Source organism: Micropterus dolomieu, linkage group LG22 (genome assembly GCF_021292245.1).
Source record: "Micropterus dolomieu isolate WLL.071019.BEF.003 ecotype Adirondacks linkage group LG22, ASM2129224v1, whole genome shotgun sequence".
In the NCBI taxonomy this organism is placed as follows: domain Eukaryota; kingdom Metazoa; phylum Chordata; class Actinopteri; order Centrarchiformes; family Centrarchidae; genus Micropterus; species Micropterus dolomieu.
In genome coordinates, this window is record NC_060171.1 from 5,372,289 (window position 1) to 5,391,569 (window position 19,281).

The 19,281-nt window shown below is 40.1% G+C and overlaps 1 protein-coding gene across 3 annotated transcripts in view; it reads right to left on the minus strand.

Moving 5' to 3' along the window:
- LOC123961888 (suppressor of tumorigenicity 7 protein homolog) overlaps positions 1 to 19,281 on the minus strand; it is a 66,946-nt gene that overhangs the window by 34,531 nt on the left and 13,134 nt on the right. The window contains exon 2 of one of the 3 annotated variants that reach the window (XM_046037667.1): positions 11,039 to 11,074. The exons of the other annotated variants lie outside the window; for them this stretch is intronic. Coding sequence (XP_045893623.1) covers positions 11,039 to 11,060 — 22 coding nt within the window. The 5' untranslated portion in view covers positions 11,061 to 11,074. The remainder of the gene's footprint in view (positions 1 to 11,038; positions 11,075 to 19,281) is intronic. 3 annotated transcript variants of the gene reach the window in all.

The window sequence follows — 19,281 nt, forward strand, 5'->3', positions numbered from 1 at the left end:
TCTTACGTACCTAGTTTTCAGGGTTTTTATATCAAGACAAGCAGCTACCAGGGATGAATCTCAACTTGATAAACTGGGAAGGACTCTGAGCTTTGTATTTATCGACTGACGTGGGATTTTGAATGCCAATAACAATATTCTGATTAGGGGATGCACCGAATGTTTGGCCACCAAAATTAATCGGCTGAAAATAGCAAAAAAAAAAAAAAAAAGCACTTTGGATGTTTGGCCTAATACATCATGAGACCGAATAAATTTTGCCGAACAATTACATTGACATATCGGCATTTTGTGTGCCTACGTATTCAAGCCTTTATGGTATATCCACTGAAACGGACCAGTGCGAGCTGACAGGCAGGTTAGCGACTTTATCATCATTTTCTGTCATTTTCTATCTTTACAAAAACAAGTGTTGCAGTATGAGAGTCCTTATTTATCAAATTGGGTTGGACTTGATGAATTTAGCGCGAGGATACAGACACTTACAAAATACAAAATAAGGTGTCTATAAAGTATGGAAATAAGATTAATTGGATTATATTCACAGAAAGTATAAAACATATTACATGTGTACATTAAAAGTAAATAGACACATGTAATTTACTTTACCAGATCCTCTTGGGACTCGGACCCACCCACCACAGTCTCTCCAAAACCTGTAAGAAACACTGAGTAAAAAGCACAATTTGACTATTTAATTTATACAATGGTAAAAGAAAAGGCAAAATAAATGGAAAAAATATGAACGTACTTGTTCGGTGTTCAGCAAATTTTTTCATTGTATTCGGTTTTGGCTTCGGCCAAGAATTTTCATTTCAGTGCATCCCTAATTCTGATGCTGCCAATATTTACAATGTTAGCATTTGAACATTTATAAATGCTTTAAAACTCTTAAAAAGGATCCACAATGTTAAAGATGATACACATACTGACATTTAGTGGACAGTTTGAGTCAAAACTGCACACAGAACACGAGCGAGTGCACTGGGTTTGTCATTGGTGGCCCTGATCCAAATCAACCCCACTGAAACTCCAGAACTGGTTGTCCAAGGATTAATATGTTGAACTACAAAAAGAAAAAAAATACTTTAGGAATCTAACGATATCCACAGCTAGTGGGTTGAGTGCGCTGAGAATTAATTCATGAGCAACAGAATGACCTCATCTCGCCTAGCTCTGGCCAAGCCTATGATCATTAAAAGTCTGCTCTGTTACTGTTGGCACAGGCTGTGGACTGCTGAAGTTATGGATGGCAGCGGTAAATGGTCTGGGAGCTGGTCCTGTTTGCTGAATAGTTTCACATCCAGCCTTAGATCCATATATGGAGATTTTGAATGCCAGTAAAATAACTATAGATGTAAAAACATTTCCAGGTTTTCTAAATTAAATAGTTGAGATCTTGTCTGAACACTGTGTGGTTTGATTAATCCTACAGCACTGAACAGCTATGAATGCTGAAAACAACGGACTCTCAAAATTTGTTTTAAAAAAAACGAGAGAGACAGAGTTTGCTGTACTGATGGTTTAAGAAAATAATCCACATATAAGGCAGTTTATAAACACGTTTTTTGTTCAGCAGGTGCTTAACTCATTTCAGTTTAACTCACACTTATTTTCTATAGATGCATTTTAGTTATCTGTGTATTAATTTTAAAATGCTTTACACAATAAGGGCAAATGAAAATAATTTTAGCTGCAGTCATAACTTGGTTTTCTCCCAATCATATTTTCAATTTGCTATTGGCAGACGTTTTCCAATAAAGCAATGCCATACAGTATCAAGAGTTCAAGAGTAAGTCTTTAGTGTGGATGTCTCCAATCAGAATGGAAACCCTAATCCCAGCAGTGGTGGTGGCAGAGCAACTACATGTAAACAACAGCAGCTTCACAGCCAGGTTTAAATTTTCTCTCTTGAAGGTTCGGTGTGTAGGATTTAGTGGCATCTAGTGGTGAGGGTTGCGAATTGCAATAAATGGCTAACAAAATAAGTACTTTATAATAAATGTATACTTTCTAATGGCAAGTTCAGCACTATAAAACCTAACTTTGTATCTTTTCTCCATGAGGTTGTAAATTATATCAAATTATACTCTATAATATATTTATAGAATACAGACCACCCCTGGCAAATTTATCATTTGTGGATTCATATATATATATATATATATATATATATATATATATGAATATATCTGACATCACAATCCTGAGTGACGTTTAGAAAGAGTAAAAACTCAAGACTGTATCAGTTCCTCCTCCTCCTCTCTGCTGTTATTCACTACCTGCAGGTAATGTTACCTGGTGGAAGGAGGAGTGGCTGGTTTGTCTCAGCCAGCAGCTGATTTTACAACAAAGTGCCAGTTTTTAAGACTACAGACCAGCCTATGCTCAAGACAGACAGCTTTCTATTTAGCTTGTTTTTAACATTTGGCTAATAATAATAATAATAATCATCTTTATTTGTAGAGCACTTTTCAAAAACAAGTTACAAAGTGCTTTAACAAGTGTAAAGACAACAATACCCAAGAGACAATAATACAAAAACAATACAAGATGCCAATACTAATACAATACTAATGCCAAGCTAACTTTCGCTGTGTTTGTAAATAACATAGCCTACAGGATGACAGACTGAGGACAGAGATGATTTACTTTACAGACAGGTGTATTGATAGAGTATCGTCATTTTACTCGGGAAGGTTTTATTGCACGTACTTACAGTAACAAGCATAGCTGTCGACAACTCGAGTATTTTGGAGCGAACTTAACTTCACCATCTCCACAGCGACGGCGCAGCCTCTCGCTCTGCTGGGCGCTGTGTGTGTGTGTGTGTGTGTGTGTGTGTGTGTGTGTGTGTGTGTGTGTGTGTGTGTGTGTGTGTGTGTGTGTGTGGTGTGTGTGGTGTGTTTGTAGGAGCTGACAGAGAGCAGACAGAGGCGACAGCCTGATTATAAACAGTCCTGGGCCCATTTAATACCGCATTTATGTGTCATCATTAGAAACATTAGCTTCCTTATCATTCAGGTTCATTTCAGGATAAATCAGTATTGACGCTCGAGACATAACGTTACATTATAGGACCCGCTAGTCTTGATAACAGTATCGATAAGCTCGGACCTTATTGATTTCCGGGTTCTTTTTAGAATCGGGTCTCGATCCCCATCCCTACTTACTTTAATAATAACTAATAAACCATACAACTACTACTACTTCATCATATGTATTCACCGTAGTGACGAAATGCACTCTGTAGAGCAGTTTGTCCATTTAGGCTACTGTAGAAACATGGTGGCGCAACATGGCGACTTCCATGTAAGGGGGACCCGCGGTGTATGTAGCTAAAAATGGCTCATTCTAAGGTAATAAAAACATAATGGTTCATTATGTAAGGTTGTTATAAACCTCTAAAAACATATAGCATTTCTGTTAAAATTCAATATTGGATGCATAACAGAGTGTAGAAGCTTAATGGAGAGATCTGTTGGGTGAGGATTTAGGGTCAAAGGTCATAATCCGTGAGAATACATTAGTGTCTCTTTCGTGGGATATAATGCCCTTACAGAAAATCCTTTTATCTAAAAATAAGCCTCCTTTTTGGCTGGCTCAACCACCATCCACAATATGAGCTTGAGACAAAAATAGCAGAAATCAGCAGTTACCACAGAAACCCAATCACTCTGCCGTTTTGCCATTCTTACAGGGGTAACCACAGCAACAGAGACAACTGGTTGCCGTAAGAGTGCTGTTTGGCTTTCATCAAATGGCCATTTTCAGTAAGCACTTTATTCTTCTCATGGGCACTGACATTGCAACAAACAAATACAACCTGGAGCAACCTCAGCCAGACAGTTCAAAGCCCATTACTGGCTTATTGCATTGAAAGACAATGTCAGGCAATAATCAAAATCATATACAGTTTACAAAACAACACAATGACCACTGATGAAATAGCACTTACACAATGTTTGAGTGATATGACTAAGGTATGGCCCACGGTAATCCTCCCACATTCAAAACATGCCTCCATTTGCCAATTGCATTTCCCAGAGCTCATCCTTATCAGGCATACTGTTAGCAATCTAACATTAATCCTACACAGGAATAGCCTGGTCTACAGTTAGTGCAGCGTTCAGGTTTCCGCCTGAGTTTGCGTACTAGCAAAAGTTAGCAGAAATTGCATCACACATGTAACAGCGCATATTACAGATTACTTAGCCTCCAAACTGTAAATATGCTCACACCCGATGATCAGGAAATAAGGCTTTCAAATCCATAATGATATAACTGATATAATCCTTCTGGTGTTGGGAACTGTGATCACACAAGAAGTCACGCACAGCAATGTGGGTCAGTATTAATAATTCACATGTCAATGAAACATGGTTATGAAACAATATACATTTACAAAAAAAGGGGGGGAAATAGTCATGATTCATTTGTATTTGTAAAGAACAGGGCTGGAGAAGAGGTGTGGTCAATATAGTTATACCTTTTACAGTAGAGCTGACATTTATTGTAGCACTGGGAACTCCAGACTTATCCCTGCATTATTAGACACTGAACCACTAGACATTACAAGCAAGATGATGAATGATGAGTATGCCCTCCGACAAGATCAACACATTACATTAACGTGAGGAAAATGTTGTGAATGCTTGTTTCATTCATTCTTATACACTGCATGTTCCCTGCACAAGAAACATCCAGCGTGTATTGATATGATGCAAACTGTGCGCAACAACTAAAAGCTATGTGCCAATGCCAATAGCACTATGTTACAATATCACAAACCCCAATGGACCCCTGCACCCGCTTCAACCTCCAAGAACTTATTAATCTGGTAGTAAAATGAACAAAAAGAGTGCTATGTCACTGTTGGTTCAGCTCACATCAATGATAATACGATCTCTGTTCCTCTAAGACAATTTGACATCACACAATCAATAACCCCAAGGCTGCAGTACTGATTGAATGGGCTGAGGTACATTTAATTTAACTACAGGGCACTGGTTTGAATCCGACCTAAAGTTTGTGTGATACGTTATTCGCTTCCCCCTCTCTCACTTTCTGTCACTGTTTGTTGTGTACTAATGATAAAGTTTAAATGAGTTTAAAAGAAAAAATCAATACGCTTTCAGGCAGGAATAAAACCTCGTACCACCCGGGAAACTGAAAGTACTGACCTCCATTTTGATAAAGTGTAGACTTCTTGTGCAACTATGTTTCCTCATAACATCCTTTAACACACAGGCCAAAGGAAAGAAAGCAACATAGAATTGTAGACATCTTTTACCCAAACCTGTGTTGGATTGGTTTGCTGAAAAGAGAGATGGGGGCAGGGAAGTGACAGCTGATAATGTCAAATGTACAGAAATGAGCCCCGTCAATGTGTGTGTGTTTGACAAGGTGATTGCATTTACCCCAAAGTGTGTGAAGTAGATGTTTCTGCTCACATTGGTGTGAGTAAGGTGTGTTTAGAAGTCCTGATGGCCGAGAGGAATATAAAAAGGTTCACATTGTGCTATTCTGTCATCCATAGACTTCTGCTGCAATTTGGAAGCACCGCATATTTCTTAACATTTGTTATATTGTTTTGAAGTTGTATTTTGTTGGTAATGGTAAAACACAGGCCGGAGTCTGTTGATTAAGGTTAATCAGTAAATACTTTTATAATGTAATATTATCCTATGTGTATTGCCAAAGACATTCATATAATGATATATAATGTTGTAGGTGTTTTTTTGAGGCTTTCACTCCCGCTACCATGTGCCATAATGAGAAAGGGAGAAAAGAGTCCTCCCTGCCAGAAAACAATTCGGCGCATTTCCCACCAACCCTGAACACCAACCCACAATGTCAAATGCAGCAGAGAGGTTGGTAGAGGCTGGAATGTTTTTCTCCAGTGACAGTTTGGCAACAGACCATTCACATTAACTACGCTCATGACTCAAAATGAATGTGTTTATGGTTTATTTTAAGACATCTATGAGATAAGAAAATATATAAAAGCTTTTACATTTTAGCTGTTAAGATTATTGTATTATCTACAGCGCTGCAGAGTGAGGGTGAGCAGAAGGACAGTGCTAGGGAACTCCAGCCATGGATGCGAGTGCCTGCCAGGTTCTGGATATACATGAGACCAGAGTTGGCTTGTTAAATTCACTAATCTGATACCCCCTGAGGTACAGTATAGTCTGCTGTGGTAGACTTGTGAAAATTAATTTAAATTTACATTTATTCATTTAGCTGACACTTTTACTATCATGCTTAGGCACACATTGATGTATGTCTCTCTGGGGAATTGAACCCAGGTCTCTCACACCAAAGGCATGTGTCTTATACACTGCTCCATCACCACCCTATCAGTTACAAGAGTCTCTGTCTCTGTCAAAGCCAGGTGACTGGCTTGACCAATGTGATTGTCTTACAGTACAGTATAAGACGTTTCACTAATAATATTTAACATGGGCTCCAAGGCACTCAGTTTCACTGTCTCAAACAAAAAGCTTTCTAGATGTGTCCGAGTTTATTGCCTGTTGCAGTGTTTGCTGATGCAGTGTTTGCTGCTTGGAAATAAACTGAACACAAGCTGTTTCCTAGCAAAGCAATTCCAGTGAAATAGCCTATAAAAAGGGGCTCCACTTACCTCTGAGTCTTTCAACAAATGCTGGTAAGTTTACTATCTAAACCTTAAAAGTTGAATGGGCATTATGCTTATCTCCGATTCTGTCTGTGTCTTTTTAGTGTTTCCCCACAGAATGACAGTGTAACTGTGGCGGGCAGTTATAGTTGTATCTCTAGTTATTTCAGCATTTTAAATCTACTTCATTGTGCACCTTATATTAGTGAATTTAATCCTCACAACGCTTTCCTAGCCGGGGTTTTATCGCTGGACAACTGACAAAGTGTTCTCACACAACGCGATATCGCAAATAAACACAACTTGCCTTTGCTATAGCTGTATGAACCCCAAGTAAACATTTTGCTGTGATCCGTTTATTTTAATAGCAATAAACGGATCAAACTGAAATATTTACAATATGATGCAGATTTGTTAAACAATGAATTCATGCTTTGTCAGGTCTGTCAGCAAGACCGCATGACTGTTTTCTGAATGGAGTTTGGATCAATCAGGGCTAAGCTATGCTAACTTGTTTGATAGCTGGAATAAAGTTACAGACACATCTTTTCTGAACTCACCAGGTAGTTCAACTTCCTTGCTTTCTTTTCTCCAAGTCATGTCCACTTTTGTCAGATTTTTACATAAATATGAAGTAGTAGTCCAACAGAGCTCTGCGTGCCAAACGACAGCAACAACAACAGTGGAACTGGATGTGCACGGAAGCTCACTGCTGAGAAGCTCGAGGGAAGATAAATCAATGTTGTAATCCCAAAAACTAAAGTAAAAAGCTAATTTAATAAAAGCAGTTTATTCCAAACTCCTCCCGCGAGTAAACTCCATAGTTGTCAGAGCATAATCCAGTTCGACTACGGGTGTTTGTCAAAAAGCTGCAGCGCTGTGTCATGCGACTTCCTAGCTTAACTTGAAAATTTTCACGGGAGGGGAGCCCCCTCTGCTCCGCCCGACAGGAAATCGCGGCTCTCCGTCTTTACATCGACTTTGTCTGTAAACGCACCACCCACAACGCTCACTTTGCTTTTGGTTTGAAAGCACCATTACTGCAAACACGCCAGCTTTCCCCGCCTCTTTCTTCTTCTCTCTCCCTGTATGTTTCTGTTCTGTTAACTTTCTCAGTATGTTTTGTAAAGTCGCCGAAAAGACAAGTCATCTTTTGGATTTTTCCACCAGCAGGTGCGCCGCATGTGGAGGAGGCTTGTTAATAATGTCTGTCGCCTATCTAAATGATTACTGTAGCTTAGTCTGGTCTGTGCTTGTAAAATAATCACCGTGTCCACTAGGGCTGAACGATTAATAGCATTTGCAATATTATCGCGATGTAATAAAGATTTTCTAATTGCAAAAGCTGCGAGTACACTCTGGTCACATGACACCCAAGAGGAAAGCAGTCGGACGATGTTGATGCTTCGTCTGCACGTTACGCTTGCCCTTTTATTGTACAATGGCCTTAAGCTTGACAGAAGCTGACACTACATAAACTTTAGTGTCACACAGGAAATGAAAGTAGCACCCGCCACCGTCCGTGGCCGGACAGGAAAAATGCACAACAGAAAGACCAGTGTAGTAAGGTAAGCGTACTGTGGCGATCAACGCCTGCGTCACACACACAGCCACCAGTCAGCTCGGGATAGACTGGGCCTTTTTCGGACAGATATTTCCTGAGTTAAAGCCTGGTTACAGCCAGCATCGCAGGCTGCGAGGGAACTCCGGTGTTGTCGGAGAATTACCATGCTTGTCTAGGAAACATGAGAGGCGTCACTCTGTTTTATTTTCATTGGCCAACTTTTGAATTGAACCTCAAATTGATTATTTTTTGTTTGCTTACTGGGATACAGAAAGATGGACTCCTAGGGGATTTGAACTGAGATAAGGACTCATTAATTGGTGGTTGAATTGAGGGTTTTGCATTGAGCGCTTACTGTGTAACACACTATGGTGAACTTAGTTTTTCTTGTGGTCTGTAGGTAGGCCGACCTGATGATATTATATCATATTATTTATTGCCATGTTTTGACTCAAATTATCTTTCTCATATTATATTTGTTATATCTTCTCCACCATTTCTCATAATAATAATTCCACCTAATTCATCATAACACAGGCATGACTCACAAGAAAGGACAGTGTATGTTCTCTCTCTCCAATATTGTCTTGGTCATACACTAATTTACTGCTTGTCCAATTTGAATAATACAGAAGGTACAGAGCTTAAATATTAATCGCATATCAAATCGCAATATTGGTTTAAAAAAAAAAAAAAATCGTTCAGCCCTAGTGTCCACGTAATACCAGAAAACATCTGTTTATGTGTTTCTCTGCAATGCTACAATAAGTCGCCAAATACACTTACCCGCCCAAGTAAATTATACATGTGGGAAACACTGCTATTGACAGAGAACTCTCGAAAAGCTATGAATGAATTTGCACAAAGCCGTGTGGAACAAAGAACCTGCTCGTTTTCCTAAAATCCAACATTAAACAGGAATATTGACAAGACTGGTTGGTGGTGACGTTGGTGGCAGCACACAAAAGGTGTGATCTAGTTGAAACAAGCAGCTGTGGGATGGACCATGTTTCACATAACACAGTACTGAACCAACAATATTTACTGTATATCCTCTACTTTTATTAGTGTAGTTGAGTATATTGTTGTGGTCACACTGAAAGCACCTCAATCAAGTTTACTATAGAGCTGAATAATCATTGAAATGATGACATGTTGACAGTCAGCAAGCTAAAATGTAAAAAGTTGGTCATCAAATCAAGCGAATCAATTTTCTCCATTTCCTAAATGCAGTATAATAAAAGGGAATACACACTGCATTCATTTAAACCAGATCCTGTGAACTGTTATTGGTTCACGTTCATTAAGCGTCCCTGTATGTTATGTTATGTTATATGCACTGTGCCCTTGGTGAAGCACAACTACCATTTAGTTTTGTAATAACCTACTGCACAGTTATGATTTTTAAGCAAACCTGTATCACACTGAACAAATGACAAAGTGGAGAAACTGGTTCCATCTCGGCTACAGTTGATGTGTCCATTAACAACTATACATACTGTATAAAATCCCAAAAAGTACTGCAGAAAAGCAAAATGATTGTCTGATTTGGCATAGTTCATCTACCATCTTAGCAACCTTTAAAATATAAGCATGAGCAGAAATTACTAAACATTTACTGTCTAATTTGGTATCATTATTTCTTTACTTTGATTACTAAACACAGACAACTTGTAATATAATACAATTACAAAACTTAATCAAAAGAAAGCATCTTTCAAAGCACTTGCATTAAATATTTATGCTTGATAAATATGCCTTTGAAAAGCTAAAAACAGACCCAGCAAGCTGAGAACACAGAGGACAAGCTGCTTTCAAACTGACTTGTCTGATAGCAATTTTGACCCTCAAATGACCTCAAATTTTTGCAAGAATTCACAATCTCAGACCACGGGGACAAGACATCCTCATCTTTTATATCACTGTAACAACAACGATACTGACACACTACAGTCTGCTGGTGTTCATGCTAGCTCTGATCTGACGTTAAGAAAATAAGTTACTTTTGGCTCTGACTGTGTGGCCATGACAGAATCAATCAGAGCAGATAAGACTTCCTTGAAGCATTGAGCAGGTAGTGGAGTAAGGCATCATGGTATTGATCAAAGTGAAAGGTTTCCCTGAGAGGGTGGGGTAGAGGGAGTGAAAGGGATTTGCCTGGAGATGTCGGCCCACCTAAAGATCAACACTACATCTCTTCTGATGGAGGTTAGGAGCTGCACCATACCCAAAGACACACACGTGCGTACATACATACATACACACACAACAGCAGTATGCTGTGTTAGCTTTGGTAGCATCTGTGGTTGAAAAAGCTACGCTCACACCTTACAGCAATCTGACTGAGCCAGAGAAAGAAGACAGGGGAGGATGATGCTTCTGGATAGGATGCAACTCCAGCGAAAGCATCCATCTTCTCACGCGCAAACACGCACAAAGACACACATAAACAGCATTCAACCAGCACACCATTACACTCAGGAGGACTGATACACATACAGACAGGAGATGATCGCATATACACACAGACACACAGTAAGGCTAGGAGTGAGAGAATGTGAGGCAGGCAGCAAGCTCAGCGTAACCAGCTAGCTTGTAGTGCCGACCCTCCATGCTAAAATGGTAGATCCCAGATTGCTCCCCATGCAATCTGCCACCAGCAACCATGGAGGCAAAACAGGAAGAAGAGAGGAGAGGAGGGATGCAGGAACAGAGGAAACCCAGCCATTTCCTTTTCCTCCTCTCCCTCTAAAAAAAAAAAAACAGACATAAACATAAAAACATACATAAACAGACAAACACAGAGGAGGCGGGACGATGTTGGAGGTACTTACATGAGGACTCTGTGCCGAACATGGCTGGGCCGGGAGCTGTGATGGAGAGGGGGAGGAGGAGGAGGAAAGAGAGGAGAGAGAAAGGGGGGGTGAGAGAGAGGGAAAGAGAGAGATGGGAGGTTGATGAGCAGGCAGCTACACAGCGGGGGTCATCAAAGCAACACAATGCAGCCAAGCCGGCCGTCACTGCCTCCCAGACAGCCAGATGCCCCAGCTCCGCTATCCGTCGCTGCTTTAAAAGCACTCCTCCACACACACAGTGAGGCCACAAAAAAACAAGGGGCCGTGTGGAGGATTAAAACAACAAATAAATAAATCTAAAATAAAAAGCAGAAATCCTCAACAGCCAAGGCAAACTGTGGTCAAATCCAGACACGGAGATGTGGTTGTGTGGCTAGCTATCGCATCTCTCTTCTTTCTGCAGTCTATATCCTGCTTCTCATCCTCTCCTCTCCGTCATTCTCTCACTTCTCATTCCACTGTATCATTTACTAACGGTGAGAGAGAGGCTTTCACGGGGAGAGGAGAGAGAAGGGGGGAGTGAACAACTAAAAACCTGGTGAAGAGCCGCTGCCGCCGCTGCTGCAGCCGCCGTAAGACAATAGCTATGCAAACAGAGAGTGACGTCAAAACAGAGGGGGAGAGAGAGAGCTGTTAAAAGACTGACTACTGCTGCCAGATGGAGAGAGAGAGAGAGGGAGGGAGGCAAGGAGGGAGAAGGAGAAACAGGAGCAGAGGGGGAGGTGGAGAAAGGGGAGTGCAAGAGAGTAGAGAAGGAGAGATGGAAGGGCAGAATCAAAAAGGGGGATGAATAAAGGAAGAAAGACGCTAGGAAATGGGGGAGATGTGAGAAGGAAGAGAGGAGAGGAGGTGAAAGCAAAGGTGATAAATCAGAGGCAATGAAAGAAAGAGAAAGTGGCAGGGCAAGATGGAGGAGAGGGGAGACCGATAAAGAGATACGGGGGGGAGGGGGAGAAAAAGAGAGGGAAGCAGGCCAATCAAAATGGTTTGTCTACTTTGGAGCTAAAAAAAAAAAAAAAAGAAGCCCGAGACACATCGGGGGGGACACACACAGTGGAAGGAGCAAAGCGGGGGGCAGGCGGCTGCAGTCTGTCAGTTCGACAAATTGAAATGAGCACTGGAGTCTGTGCTGTGTGTTTAACTGCTGTTAACACAACACACACACACACACACACACACACACACACCTGGCCAAAGGGGAGCCAAGAAACACATTTTCTGTTGTAATCATTGCATCAATCCAACCTGCATAAACCAAACCCACATAACCCTTTAAAATACTACTACTACTACTACTAATAGTATAGTAGTACTACAACTATACTATTATAACTTAATACTACTAATTCAAAAAATATGGAATCACATTAAATCAGATTTGTTACATCAAGGAATATTTTTTAATCGATTAATCTAACAATTCTTTTTTCTATTCTATTCAATTAATTTAACAAATTATTTATTAATAATTCTGAACATAATTTTGTTTTTACTTAAGACAGCTTACAGAGCAACATTGTTGGGTCTCTGCCTAAATTACTCCCTATCTTTAGAGGCTTTTTGGCTGCAGATTGTTCTCTGGGGGAATCCCCGCTTAGACCAGGTGCTGAACTTCATTGTGACACGCTGATGCACGTTAAGCAAATTGATGTATTTCTGTAATCAACGAATCGCCCCAGCTCTATTCTACAGACACTTATTAGTTAAGGGAACATTGGAAATTTGGAGGTGTGATAGCTTTACAATTACTAAATGGATATACAAAAAAATCAATGCTGCAACCTTCAAATCTTTCAATATGTACTACGGTGTTTTTGTGCGTTTCCATCCATGTGACATGATGCATACAGAATTACACTCAGAATGAACAAGCATTAACTGGAAGTAAAAGTCATGTAAACGGAACAGAACATAAACACGACAGTTGCTGTCATTCACCTCTTTCAGTGAAATCACTTTACAGGGCTGCAATTAACAATTACTTTTAGTATAAATTAAAATGCGAATAATTTCTTGATTAATCTTTTAGTCTATGAAATGTTTGAAAAAGGATTTCTCCGAGGCACGGTAATGTCTTCTTTGCTTATTTTGTTAGACTAAAACTTATATTTAATTTACATAAATTACAAAGAAAAACAGCAAACTGTCAGATTTGAGAAGCTGAAACCAGAGAATGACATTTTTCCTTGAAAAATGATTAATGAAACGATTAATCACTTATCAAAATAGTGATTAATTTTCTGTCAACTGACTAATCTATTAATCAGTTAACCACTGCAGCTCTACTATCGTACACAAATCATGGCATGTTGCATGGCCGCTGTATTTGGGACATCAAAATCCTTTTCAGAGCTCTAAATCTAAAACGATTCAGATTTTTTGCTGCCTCTTTCAGGATGCACGGATACCCAGAAGTGCTTGCAGTGAACATGCTGCAAGTGATAAGTCTCATTATTGATGCATACTGTAAAACTTTAATGAAGGTTGGAGTGTGGAGCATTTAAATATAGTAAAGTGCACGCATAACCCAGCAACTGTGCAGCAGTAGTGCACACCGGGCCTGCTTTGAGTGTATGAATAGGTACAGTGGTTACAGCAGCCTGCTAACCTAAATAGATGTGAGGTCAGCCCAGACGTCCTTGTGGCCCCTACTGTGAATGGGGTGAAGCTAGCTAGCATGTGGATTAGCTCAGCTGCTGAATAGATGAGCGTGTACCAACGGAGGCCTCTGTTCTTTTGTGTCTCATGCCCAGGCCCCCTCCTCCTCTTCTGCCCATGTCTTTGTCCTTCAAGTATCAGCAACAGACCCCCCTTCTCTTCTCCTTCTACACTGCAAAAAATGTTTGCCTTACAAAACATTTCAAATATATAAATTAGGGATGCCCCCTTTGAGTTTTTTTGGTCCTTTAATACTGGTTATCTGTGGATACTTATATTTACTTAGATGTTGATTAAATATGTATTCAAAATATTGAAATAACAGCTGTGGCCTACTTAATCTGACACGCCATATTTTTCACAAGTTCCTTGATCCAAATTCTAAAGTTCCTGTTTCACAAATCTTAAATTTATAACCTTAAATTATTGATTTGGTATGAATGCAAGATTAACTGGGAGAATGTGACTCCTGAATTTGATGTGACGTGATCAGCAAGAGAAGACGTATCACTCTGTTGGAGCTGTGAGAACTACAGAAACACTCAGTCCTCTCGCAACAGAGATGTTACAGAGTGAAATATCTTCCCTCACAAATGATCTTTAGTCGAGTACATATGCCAGCTTGCAGAAAACACTTTAACCGAACAACAGAAAGTTTAATTTTGGCCTGCCATCAAGTCTCTCAAGGAATTAACATTCGTTAGTGACAGCTCTTTGCTAATGACGTGCATTTTGCCAGCTTAAGTGTAATCATTTTTACACATTTACACACTAATTTTCCCTCACATATGCAGCAGAATGAACTGTACACCCCAGTGGTGATAAAGTAGAGCACACCGCAACAGTAGCAGGCTATAATGGACAAAACACAGAAGAGTGCAGTAAAGAAAGGATTTGATTTTGATCAGCTTTACCTTAGTGGCTGCCATTACCGATCCATTAAAATATGCCTGGATCAGCCCAGATACTGATTCTTAGGACTGGCTTGGAACATCTGTAATGTAAATACTCTCAGTCGCTCGGTAAGGGTGTACTTTCTAATCAGGCACAACACAACTATGAGCTAAATGTTAAAGTCAGCATGCTAACATGCTCAAAATGTTAAAGCCAACATGCTGATAAGCAGGTAATGTTTACTATGGTCACTATCTCAGCTCAGCATGTTGAATGAATGCTAAACTTTAGTAATAAGCACTAAACACAAACTACAGCTGAGGCCGATGGGATTTTCATTGGTTTTGCAAGTCTTTGGTTATAAACCAAAATTTTGGACAAATTTAAATGTTGAGATTTACTCCACATTGTATTGATATAGTGATGTTACTTGTTCTATGTTTAATTTAAGATGAAAAAAAAAGTACTTAAATGGAAGCAAGTGCAACTATCTCACCCAGCTGGCAGTTTTTAAGGTTTTCAGACTGAACCAGTTAAGATGAATGTTCTGTGCAGAGCACTACAACTCCATCCGCCCTTACTAAAGACGTCTCCTGGGGTCATGTTAATTACACGAGGGGGCTCTCCCTCAAACACTCCGCTGAGAGGTGAGGAGGATGTGAGCTGGGATCTGCGCGACACACTCATCTGTAATCTCATTCAGTGTGATGTGCAGTCATGTCAGCTTTTCATAATTTCTGCCCCGATCGTCATTTGTATGATCGGACTAGGGATCAGTAGCTGAGAAGGAAGGGTCTCGGTGCTGCTGTGATAATCCCAGAGGCCAAGCAAGGAAGGAGTAGTTTTTCCCAATTACGGATGTCCCAATGAGGTTTATTTTGGGCCTGGTCCCAATTCAGTCCTTTAATATTGGTTATCTGCCAATACCAAGGTAAATCCCATACTTATATTTACCTAAATGATGGATCACTATGTTTGAGTTGTTATAAACAAGAACAAACAAGCCTGACAACAGCCAAGCTTTATTTAGGATTGCTATCAAGTTACTCACGGAATTAAGGATGCAACAGAACGATGAGAAAGCATCTGGCCGAAAGACACCCTCACTGTCAACTTTAGCATCTTTCTCATCAGTCAAAGTGGGTTGCTCACTGGCTCTGAATACAGTCACATACAGTCACAGGAGGGGTGAGATGTTGATCAGCCTGCAAAATCAGCCACCCAAACAAGCAGCGGAGGAAGGCTTCGGCAGAATACGTTGGATGCAGCGTGTGGGAGAAGTAGATTAAAATAAGCAAGACAAGAGATCAAATGCCATAGTGAAGTGGATAGCTACACACTGCATGCTGATCAGTATTGGGGAAGACATCTGTCTTAGGAATGTTCTTAAAATCACAACGTAGTCCCTTGGCCCCTCGGGGTTGCTCTTTGCTCCGATCACTCAGGGAGATCAGCTCTCCGCGAGTAAACGGCGGGCACTCTATGGATAGTAACCATGGCAACGGCTTCTGTGCGCTACACAGACGTAGCCTATTTAACTTCAGTTAAAATTATAGGCTACATAATTTTACCTGATAGGCCTTCATCTAGTTTTGCGGGGATGCTCTGCCATGAGAATTCCCTCCTGTTGATGTCCTATTTAGTAAACAGTAATAGATGAGAAGAGATGGAAACAAAAAGTTCAAGACAATTCAACTTCGCCAGCGGGCGGACGTGTGTGTGAGGCGAGCACTTCACCTCACTCTAACAGGTACACTTGGTACTGAACATTGACGGTTTACGCTGATTCCAGATAAAAGAAAAATGTTTCTACTGATAAAAAAACTGATTTATATGTACTAACATGTTGCTCAGAAGGTGCCTGTTATGATGTTATGATTGCGGCTCTGTCCTCTGATGGTAACTTTAACAAGATAGATAAAAGGTAATGCCCTGGCAGTGGCAAATAGCTTTGGTTTTATATTTGATTTGATTACATTAATGTTTAAATTGAGATTTACAAGAAATATTTTATTGCTAGTGTGTAAAGGAATACTGCTGGTAAAAAGCACCTTATCTTTTTAAAGTGTTTGCAAACCACGTTATTGCACTTTTGTGTATATAGTAGTACATTTAAAAGTGCGCAATACACTACTTTAGAATTCATTATTAAATTTTGCGCATAATGCAATTATTCACATAAAACCATGCGATTAATCGCGAGATTTTTTTTTAGCGTTGCCCAGCACTAAAAAAACGCTAAAAAACTCTGATAGCTTTGCTCCTTTCTTGTGGGAGGGGCGGGATAACCACCATCTTTGGCATTAGTAGTATTTAGGATTCTTAAAGTGGAGTGTCTCCTACTTAAAATGTCTCTGGTTTGAGTAACACATGATACCCTTGCATTGGGTACCTGCTCTCACTACCACGCTGATAATTAAGATGCAAACCCATTGCCATAACAGCGGTGAAGCCCAGGTGCTAATTTAGTCAGACACTGAGTAATGGAACAATGTCGTCGTTCAATCAATGCTTTACTTTAAACAGAGCTCCTCACTGCCTCTCTTCAGTTTATCTACATTCATGAGCCAATTATTCCTGAACAATGCACACCTCACCCAGCCCCCGCTTCCATCACAAAGTACCACCCCGAAAAAGCATCTCCTCCTGGTTGCCAGGCAACTGAAAATAAGCGTGAGAGGAGTGTGGCCATCCTTCGGCAAAAGGACAAAAGAGGAGGCGATAGGATGAGAATGATTAGAGAGGACCAAGCCAAGATACGCCACAAGACTTGATGTTGGCACAAGTGCGTTGATAATGCGGCGAGAAGAGGTGCAAGCCATAAAAGCAGAACAGAACAAAGAACCAAACTGTTCAATATTATTATTGTCTGGCGGGTGTGACTTATGTTACAAAGACTAAACACTGTTTAACAAGTGGGTACCTATGCCATCAGGGAAGACAAGCCCCTGTGCCCTTAGATAATAGAGTCTTGCACCCAGGGGTCACGTTAACCAAATATATTTAGAATTTTTTTAACAATGATTAAAAAAATATATATATCAGAAGGCTGTCTGTCATTTTGACAGATTAAGACTGTTGGTGATCTACCATAACATTAAGTAACTCACATGCAACACTGTCAATAACCACATGTAGACCACCTGTACTATTAGAGCTGCAACAATTAGTAGATTAATTGATTAGTTGTCAACTATTAAATGAATCCCCAACTATTTTGATAATCGTTTTATTGCTTTGAGTCCTTTCGTAAAGAAAGAAACATCCAAATTCTCTGATTCTAGCTTCTCAAATGTGACTATTTTCTGGTTGATGTGCTCCTATGTGACAGAACACTGAGTATATTTGGTTTGTGGACAAAACAAGACATTTGAGGGCTTTGGGAAACTATGATCAACATTTTTCACAACAACAAACAACTAATCAATTAAATCGAGAAACTAATCAACAGATTAACTGAGAAAAATAATTGTTAGTTGCAGTAGACAATCTTCTAGTTGGCGGCGAGTGTTTGTGTTAATTAACTATTAATGACCTTGTTGTCTGACTGGCTTTAGTTCTCGCATTGGACACACAGCCTAGCTATTGCTAAGTCACTTCAGCTGAGTGCAGGGTCCGAAATTAACTTTTTGGCTCACCTGCCACGGGGACTGGTAGATGAAAAAATCCACCAGCCAAGCATATTTTTTACCGGCCAAATCACATATACATTAATTTCAGTACATTTAATTGATATGGTATTTTTAATGAATAAGTGTACATAGAAGTCAAAACAGAGCAACAAATAGTAAGACATGGAAGAGGTGGAACTAGCGCTCATAACAGTACATTTGAAGGTTTTGTAAAACTATCAGAACTTAAACCTCATAGTCATCCGACGACTCACAAAAACGAACTAACAACATATATTTATATCTTTAGTTTTCTTCCTCTTTATCCTGTTTTTCTTCCTCATCCTCCATTTTTGCCCATATATTTTGCTGTAGAGCTGATCTTTCCCAGCAGTTTTTTGAAAATGTATTCATTTATAAAAATAAAAAAATAACAGCCAGGGTGGCCAGGACAGGACGTGAAAACAGGACATGTCCTGGGAAAACAGGACTGATGGTCACCCTACCATAGCTTCATATAAAATGTTAGTCTAGCAAACATTACAGGAGGAAAAACAGTTTCACTTACTCGCACATCCACTCGAAGTCAGAAAGTGGCCTGGCCTTCTTGCCAATGGCATGTAAAGTCCTAAACAGTAGCTTCATCTTCTTGCTGGTCTGCTCTCACATTGCCATTAGCGCTGTCACAGAAGTTTTCGAGAGTAGAGGCTCAGATTGAGCCAGAGACACAGACACGCTGGCAATGTGACACTTACTGTGTTCATGGTTACGAATGTTCTCAAGTTTCATCGTTTTATTTCCGATGACAAATGAGTTGTTTCTGTTTTTATCTTTAGCATACTGGCGACACACAGAACAACTCATCACGACCGCGTCAGAGTCATATTGTAGCCAGCCTCTTGAAACTCCGTTCTCTCCAAACCTCCATTTCTCACAAAACTTTCTTTTTTTATGTAATTCGTCCCCCTCTTCGTCTGTGGGTTTTCGTTTTAAAGGTTGGCTCACTCCTGGTAAATGTCGCCACATAACAGCCAATAAGTGGCAGCTAGCTGCAGATCG